At 37.9% G+C, this 9,680-nt stretch overlaps 1 protein-coding gene across 1 annotated transcript; it reads left to right on the forward strand.

Annotated features, from left to right (window-relative positions):
- Positions 1-438: 438 nt before the first annotated feature.
- Positions 439-9,127, forward strand: LOC105045546 (L-galactono-1,4-lactone dehydrogenase 2, mitochondrial). Its single transcript, XM_010923872.4, has 6 exons — positions 439-1,161; positions 3,830-4,080; positions 4,215-4,397; positions 4,625-5,027; positions 5,632-5,772; positions 8,638-9,127. Exons 1-6 carry the CDS (start codon positions 451-453, stop codon positions 8,794-8,796), a joined length of 1,848 nt encoding a protein of 615 aa, XP_010922174.1. The 5' UTR covers positions 439-450; the 3' UTR covers positions 8,797-9,127.
- The last annotated feature ends 553 nt before the right edge of the window (positions 9,128-9,680 follow it).

The following is a 9,680-nucleotide window of genomic DNA, read 5'->3' on the forward strand; positions in this document are numbered from 1 at the left end:
GGTTACGAACCAAATACCCTCTAGAATTAAATAAAATACAAGCACAAGAATGTCAGGGTAGTTCTGAAAATTGACTATACCTTAAAACATCACATAAATGCCATCCTTGTTGTAGGTAATTTTTTTGTGGTTACAAGTATAAACAAACAAGATCAAGTTTGATGTAGACATCACCAATCTCTTGATACGAGTACCCTATGTTTGCATCAAGTTTTCAATAAAAATATTTATGAACTAAAAAAATTAAATTATTTTTTTTATTATAATTAATTTTATTAAAAAAAAAATTTATGTTTGATTGAACCAAAATTTTTGATCAGTTTGCTGGCTATGGCACACCGGCAACTCGTTTGATCAATAGTTTAATTTCTCAGAAAACAACAACATCAAATAAGGCTGTCTCATGTAGGGAGTAATAGCCAACCATAAAAAGGGGAAGAAGTAGTTGGAATGTATATATATCACACTCCATCCGTTCCAAAATCGAACCCCAACGGCCCCGTCGGAAACTTTACAAAGGTCAGCAGGATGCTGCGACCGCTCTCGCTGGGCCGATCCGCCCGACTCCTCCGCTCGTCCCTCCATTCCGCCCGAACGCTAAACCCTAGCCCTACCTCCGACCTTCTCCGCCCCCTCTCCTTCTCCTCCTCCTCCTCCGGCGGTGCCTCCGATGCTGAGCTCCGGAAGTACGCCGGCTACTTCGTTCTCCTCCTCGGCTGCGGCGTTGCCACCTATTATTCCTTCCCCCTCCCCCCCGATGCCAAGCATAAGAAGGCTCAGATATTCCGCTACGCCCCGCTCCCTGATGATCTCCATACCGTCTCCAACTGGAGCGGCACCCACGAGGTCCACACTCGTGTCTTCCTCCAGCCGGAGTCCCTATCCGAGCTCGAGGCCGCCATCCAAGATGCCCACAATAAGCGCCAGCGGATCCGCCCGGTCGGGTCCGGGCTGTCCCCCAACGGGATTGGCCTCACGAGGACCGGGATGGTGAATCTTGCCCTCATGGATAAGGTCCTAGAGGTGGACCGGCAGGCCAAGACGGTCCGGGTGCAGGCCGGGATCAGGGTTTCCCAGCTCGTGGACGCGCTCAAGGAGAACGGGCTCACCCTCCAGAACTTCGCGTCTATTCGGGAGCAGCAAATCGGAGGCATCGTGCAGGTCCTTTTCTATCTTTTTGCATGCTTCCTTTGCAAAAAAAAAAAAAAAGAAAAAAAGAAAAAAGTCATGTTGGATTGTCGATTTCGTTCAAAACGTACATTTTTTAACTTTTAGGTATATTACCTTCAGTGGGGTAGTCGAAAGTTGTCTTTTTTCTTGGAGAAGTAGTTATTATATCGTTAAATGCTGATTCAGGTTGACTGACCCATTCTATGAATCTTTAGTTTGTAATTTTACTAAGTTGAAGTGCGTTAGTCTGCAGATAAATTGGATAAATAGTTTTTGTGTGTGTGTGTGGTGTTTTTTCCTTCCCTTGGAATCACAAAAAAGATGGTTACTTGGACTATACTTTAAGTTCTATTTTCCACTTTTAACTTTCTGATATTGGATTATCCAATTATCTTCAATAAGGAGAGAAAGGTAGCTCTTCATCTGGGAGAAGGTTTACTCTATTGCTAGTTCAGGTTGACCAAACCATTTTATGAATGTTTTATGATAAACATTTACTAACTTGATGTTAATTTCTTTGAATGGATGATTTGGATCTGCCATTTTCGAAAAAAAGGGTGCCTTAAATTAGCTCTGTCTTTGATCATTGATTGGTTTATGGGTATACAAAGTTGGTATTGGCTTGAAGCAAAAGAACTAACATTGTGATAACTCAAGACCTTGTACAATTACACTAAAAGGGTAGGCTTGAAGGTATTATTTGGATGCCTTGGCCAAATATAAGTACTCAGGATGTCCCTAGTACACAACTTATATGGGGCTAAATGTCGTGCCTGCATGGGTCTCACATAGTTCCCACGTTTAAGTCCTGGCATCATCACCTGTCTAAGGGCCTAAACATGTCAAATTCAAATCCAATTAGATCCAATCACAAACACCATGATCGATTGTACTTATCACCAAAAGGGCTCCGGACGTATGTCTCCTAGTCCACGTGGGCCATGACTGGGTTTGCTTTGACACCATTTTCAATGACCGCTCCCAAAAGTCTATCCGGAAAATGTTATCTAGGTTTCTTAACTTTATATAAGTATCCAAGATCTCGCAAACATACAAATGATATACAAGTGAAAACATGCCATCACAGGTCCTTTAAAACATGCAAGGGGGAAGGGAGAAAAAACTGCTTGTCTAGACAGCCGGATTAATCCAGGCAAATAGGTGCTTATGCAGCCAATGAGACGACCCTCTTGGTGAGCCAATTTGCTAGCGCTACTTGTTTTGTGATGCAGCTATCGCCTTCTGTTGATATGCTCAAGATGCCATAACTTTCTCTATTGCATATTCTTCCTTTTTTGGTGAAGCTTCATATTTCTGAGTGATCAAACTGAAAAACATTTGAGTTTTGCCATTTTGCATATCTTTAAGATGTTTTCTGTATAATTGAAGAAAAGAGGTAGGTTATCACTTATTCCCTATTGTAATTGTCAATTGTAATTGTGATTCTTGGACAATTGCCCCTATTAATGGATTTATCTAATGTTTCCACAGTATTGGTGCTTACTTGTATAATTAGAAGTACAGAAAAAAATCTTACTTCAGTTAGAGTAAAACAAGCCTCTATTATCTCTCACATTCTGTGATGTCTGGATTCACAAAAAAAAATAAAATAAAATAAAAAGAAAAGACTTCTTGGAAATCATGCATCAACAAAAATTTAGGACTACAAGTGACTTGATAAAGAAATTTGCAAAATCTGGTTGCAATCTATTATGCTTTTTCCAAGTCCTTGATGTTGCACAAACTACATGAACATGCCACATTCTTTTGTTTTCTTATCAACTTTGAGAACAATTTAACAATCATTAAACATAAGGAACTTATGTTAGATTTTTTCATTTCAAAAGCATATAGGTATGCAAATGGAGAACAGAGACAGACAAAAACCAGTTTGTGATCAAGATACTAAACCATGCCAATCATTGTTCTCATAAGCATGTCGCATTCTCTTATGATCTTATCAACTTTGAGAACAATGTAACAGCCATTAAACTTTGGATTTTTTTAATTTAAAATGCACATGGGTATGCATGTGGAGATCACAGACATATAGTCACATAAGTACCAATTCATGATCAAGATACTAAACCTCATTTTGAAAAATCAGCAATTAGTCTATTGCCTAGTTAATGTATCTGATGTCAAAAAAAAAGGAAAAAAATGTCATAGTTGACAATGAAGAAAACCATGCAGCAAAAACAACTTATTATCAACATATCAAATGAGATAAAGATCAAAATTGTGCTGATAGAAACTGGGGCATAGACATAAAACAATAAATTAATGGTAAGTAAATAGAACACATGCATTTCCGAAAACTGTTGGTCTAGGATTCTACCTATGGGAGCAGAAGAAGAACTGAGGAAATGAAAGGAGAAAAAAGGATATCAAAGGGGAGGAGCAGGGGGGGAAAAAATAAAAAGAGAAGGAAAGGAGGAAGGACAAACTGCACTAATCTTATAAGTGTGGCATTATGGCATATGACTGATGATTCAGAAAAGGACTCAAGTTACTGTAGTATTTCTTTTGTCTTACTGTTATGCTGATGACAGTGCAATACTTTATAATTAGTGTTCTATAAAATATCCCATTGTCTTTCTGGCTTCCTGGTTTAGATCATCAGAAAGATCTTGTTAGTATTCACATGCATAATCGCCAGGTTGGCGCCCATGGTACTGGTGCACGACTGCCTCCCATTGATGAGCAAGTCATCAGCATGAAACTGGTGACTCCTGCCAAAGGAACAATTGAGGTGTCAAGAGAGAAAGATCCTGATCTCTTTTATCTGGCTCGCTGTGGTCTAGGGGGCCTTGGTGTGGTTGCAGAGGTCACTCTTCAATGTGTGGAGAGACATGAGCTTGTGGAGCATACATTTGTTTCTAATGTCAATGAGATCAAGAAAAATCACAAGTACAATTTATTATTTAACATAGAATCTTGTTATACTTTGCAGTACAGTTTTGGTATTCCTGGTGTTCTTTAACCTGAACAAAACTTGATGGTATGTAATCACTAGGAGTTGCTGCTATACTCCCTGATTGCAGGAAATGGCTGGCTGATAACAAGCATGTGAAATATCTATGGATTCCCTATACTGACACAGTTGTAGTTGTGCAATGCAATCTTCTGTCAAAATGGAAAACTCCAAAGTTCAAATCAAAATATGGGAAGGATGAAGCATTGCAACATGTTCGTGATCTTTACCGTGATTCACTTGAGAAATACAGGTAAACCTGTGGGTTATGCTGTTACACTTGCTAATCAACCGCCATGTTGACCTACCAAGGCTGTTGACCAGCTGATGCTTTGAGGAAAATGATTAATATGATTCTTACAATGTCTAGAAAGGTCATTTTACATCACCAGTTCTTGAATTTCTATGGTTAGTCCAATCTATGATAAACAAATAATTTTTTTGAATCATTTGTGACTGCTAGTTTGTAGATGATTGCAGGGTTGAAGTTGGTAAGGATGAATCAGATATAGATCAACTTTCGTTCACAGAGTTGAGGGACAAACTTCTTGCCCTTGATCCCCTCAACCAAGACCATGTCATAAAAATCAACCAAGCAGAAGCTGAATACTGGAGGAAGTCAGAGGGATATCGTATAGGTTGGAGTGATGAAATATTGGGTTTTGATTGTGGTGGGCAGCAGTGGGTCAGTGAGATATGTTTCCCAGCAGGGACCCTCCCAAAGCCCAGCATGAAGGACTTGGACTACATAGAAGAGTTGATGCAGCTCATACAGAGCGAAAAGATACCAGCACCAGCTCCTATTGAGCAGCGTTGGACGGCTCGCAGCAAGAGCCTTATGAGCCCAGCATCAAGCTCTGGGCAGGATGATATATTTTCATGGGTAACTATAATTCTCTTATACTAATTTCACAGCATCAAGCCGCATCATTTGGTTCCATGTTTTGTAGATTTCCTTTTTTAGGTAATTTTCTTTGAACTCTTCACCTTTAGATCTACAGGGTGGAAATCTGAATGAATCGAAACTTCATTGTTTATGTCATCATATGTGAAATGTGAAGTTCTCGAAAATATCCCAGTCTGGTAGATTTAGTAAAGCTTTTCTTAGCGATCTGCATGTGTCTAGAAAGTTTGGTATTGATATTTCCAATGTGGAGCCCTATTTAATTCTTCTGCATATGTAGTTTCCATGTGTCACCATTATGTCTGATGCCTGTTGCCTCTTGTAAGAGGCAAGGGTACTTTAATGTTATCATTTTCACCGAGCAATTATTTTCTGTCTTTGCAATTTCTTTTCCCTTTCTAGTACAAACAACTCTAGATGCTGTTTCATCGGAGTGGTTGTTTTGGTTGTATGGCATGGCTTGTGACCTTCACTAACTAAATACAGCCTTCCGAAGCAATAGGAGTTGCACTTCTTTCGGTTGAATATATCATACTATTGCCTTTCAAGTTGACTTTCAGCTCCTCATCTCTCTGTTTCGTAGGTTGGTATAATCATGTACCTGCCTACAATGGATGCTCGTCAGAGGAAGGAGATAACAGAAGAATTCTTCAGTTACAGACATCTGACACAAACTAGACTGTGGGATGAATATTCTGCTTATGAACATTGGGCTAAAATTGAGGTACGTTAAGTGATTGGATATAGTCTCAATCTCTTTGTTATAGTATTAACGTAAAAAATTAAATATTTGCGTATCTAAGACTGAGAAGTTGAGATGCATCAAAGATTTAGGGGTTACATGGGTAGTTGATTTCCAAGTCTCTGTGTCATCTCATGGTGGAAAATATGACATTTAACTGACATTCGTCTGTGGAGAGAAGGTGGAGGGCGTGGTAAGGATTAGAGAGACTCCTGTCTGGAGATTTCATGGATATTGTTATCCTGTGCTCAATCCACCTCAACCTATTTGAAAGCTGGTTACATTTTACACATAATATAGGTACAGTAACTGGGTCCATACAACCCTGTAAAGTATGTACGTTTGCACGTATGTTACCTCAGTATATTCACAAGGGCAATGTAATATGCTGGCTCTTCCTCTTTTATGGAGAGAAACAGGCTAGCATTCATAATGTACAAAAAGTAGTAGACTTTACCAAGTTATGTTCATTGTATATTAGGCACTTGTGTTTGTATATCTTGAAAGGGCAAATTAGATTTTACAATTATAGCAAGCCACATAATTCAGGATCTGGATGCTTGGTGACTCATCTTCTGAAAACTAATGCACCAATTGCTATCATTACTTCCATTTTTGGTGTATTAGTGGATTTTTTTCACTGTGATATGATGGTTTCATCAGTGCAATGTAAGAGTATAAAAAATTTGTTTCCAGATATGGTCTGGTTTATGAGTGTGGATGCTGCCAAAGCGGCAGGTGTAAGGATTAGCTCTTTTGCTGTTCTATTCCTTTTTGGTAAGATGCGGCTTTTTAGGTGGTTATGCAACTAGGTTGTGGATGGTTATGTCGTGAATAGTGCTGTGAATAAGTTCTCTCAAATTAATTCATGTCTGAATTCTACCAGCTTTTAGTAAATTTCTCGATTCTAAAAATTGGAGGATCTTTTTTTGGGGGTAAATGATGATATCCTTCAAAGCAGATACTAACTTCTTTTGGGCACTATTGCCATATGAGATTCTGGTGTCACAGTGACAATTTACTAAAATGTACTTCTTTACCTATGGTCTTAGTGACTGTCCCACATCATTCTTTTCAGGCGATCTTCAGTATACCTCTACTAAATTAAAGGTAAGTTTTGAAGTCTAGGACTTTTCGTCCTAAATTTCATCTGTCAATTTTTCAGTCCAACATAACACTCTCATTCTAAAAATACAGAAAATATCCCAACTGCCAGCTAATATTTTGAAAGTATTCAGAATCATAAACATTCCATGAAATTTTAATTGATTATAATCAATTTCTGTATATGACTGATCAGAATATGAAATTCTAGATATTAGATATTTTTGGAAATTATTAATCATAATCAAAACCAATCATTTCGAGTATTTTAATTAATTATGATCAATTACCGTATCAGGCAGATTAAAATTTTGGAAATTCACATATAGGTGAGTAGGAATCAAATTTAGGACAGAGAGAGCACATCAACTTCTCTCAACTCTAAAATCAATAGTGGGACATCCAAATTGAAAATCCACACTGTTGATGATGATCTCTCCACTAAAAATATTTAAAAACCAGAAGCCGAATATTCTAATGTTTTGTAAACTATGCATCTGATGGAAACAAAAATGCACGGTTAAACACGATATTAGACCTTGTTTTGTTATGATATAAGCATCAAAATCAATTGATTTTCAATTTGTATATATTTTAACATGTATAGATTATGATCCGACTCTCAATATAGATGCTTTATCGTGTATTCTGGTAAACTAGTATAATGAAAACCATGTGTTCTTGTGCTTATATGTTGCATAGTTTAGAGACCAACAAAACATATGATTTTTTTAGTTTCTAGGCATTTCAGTGGCATAATCATGATCAACAGCATGGATTTTCGATTTGGATGCCCATTTTCTAGAGCAAAGTGCATATATATGTTTGTATGGCTAATTAGTTCCCAAGGAATAGCTAACTACCAGCTCGGTATGTATAGCTAATTAGTTCCCAACGAATAACTACTTGTACATGATAAAAGTATCTCTATGCATTGCACTAGATTGTTGCGCATGCATTCAGCATTTTTGTCATTTGGCAGATGTAATCAGTGCACTTTTCTGCATTGATTGTGTCACTTTGTAACCCATTGATTGCACTTATCAAATGACAAACTATCCCCATGCAAATAAACCCATCTAGTGCAATACACGGGAGTATTCTTCTCACTTTTTAGCCATCCCTTCTATACACATTTTTTCAGATCTTTTACCCATGCATGGAATCAATGGAAAATAAATGATTTTAATGGTATGATGTTATGCTTTCATTTGACTTACAATCTACAAGTATGCAAATCAACTGAGATATGATTTGCATGTTTTAAAATATTTAGATGAAGATCAATGGTTGTGCTCACTTGACGCAGAGCAAAGAGACCTCCAAAATAAATAATTTTATCTCTAGATAGTTTATGTGCCATTGATCATGATCAATAGTGTTGATTTTCATTTTCAGAGATCCATGATTGATTTTCACTAGGAAGCATTTGTGGCCAAATACAAGTACATTGTAGCCTACCCCCTATCTCTCTCTCTCTCTGCGTGCGCGCGCACACACACATGCACACACAGAGAGAGAGAGAGAGAGACCTTGCAAAGTACTTTTTTTCTTAGCCCTGGAAGATCCAACTATTTTCCCATCCTGGCTGGAATTAGAGGTTGCATTGGACTACTCATTTATTTTATAAAGAGAAGTGGAGACATGATTAGGTAAGAAAGAAAAAAAATTAAGGGGCTTTCCCAGTTAGCTGACCCCTTAAAAGTTCTTTTAGCTCTAGCACTAACAGGTCTGCATCTGCAGGTTCCAAAGGATAAGGACGAGCTTGCTGCACTCCAAGAAAGACTGAGGAGGCGCTTTCCAGTTGATGCCTATAACAAAGCACGTAGAGAACTGGATCCCAACAAGATTCTTTCAAATAACATGCTAGAGAAGCTGTTCCCTTCATCTGATACAGTTTGATCATCAAGTCTGTTTTAAGTATTTTTCTGCTTCAGGGTAAATAATTGGTGGTTGAATTTCATGAGGTAGTATGAAATGGTTAACTTTCTCAGAGAATCAATTTGCTTTTCTAAGAACTGCCCTATCATGGCTCAATGATCAGAGAATTAATTTGCATCCCCAGACTTTGCCTGTGCCTGGGGTTTTTTAATCCCATCGATGGGGATTGGGGAATTCTCTGCTTGCTATGCAATGTAATTGATTCAGTGATGGATTTTTACTGTCATCTAACAATCCCTGACAGGGCTCTTTTTTAAAAAAAATAAGTTATCACAGGATATTTACATGTTTATTATGCCTTCTCATTTTTGCCCTAGAAAGAAACAAAATCTTTTCTTTAATGACACTAGCATCTGGTACATGGCTTGCAGGAACAAGATGTATAGCTGTGATGAGTTTCTTCTTTCTTGAAACAAAGACTTATGGCAGATGATAAATGCACTTCAGTGTTTTTGGTCGCTATACTTCATCTGTCTTAAAAGAAAGGGGTAATAGAAAGAACCCAGGATCACCACTGAGCCAAGCCATTCATGAACAATTTTTGCTCAACTTAGTAACAGGCTTGCTCAAGCTGACTTGATCAAGTTCATAGAATATTTTTAGGACCAAGCTCCAGCATTCGTGCAGAAAAGTGGAGCTCAGGCTGGGTTTGATATTTAGCTTGTTGAAGTCCATTTATTTAAACCAAGTTTGAATGTTTTAAATTAATCTTAGCTTTAAAACCAATCAAAATCAAAGACCCGTTTCATTTTAGTGCCAGACCTAACAATTCAGATCATGTCAATTTTTTATCTTTCTTGTAGTCATGACGAGCTAAGCTTGAGTGGGCGCCCGAAGTAAAGATG

This window comes from Elaeis guineensis, chromosome 5, assembly GCF_000442705.2.
Source record: "Elaeis guineensis isolate ETL-2024a chromosome 5, EG11, whole genome shotgun sequence".
NCBI lineage: Eukaryota > Viridiplantae > Streptophyta > Magnoliopsida > Arecales > Arecaceae > Elaeis > Elaeis guineensis.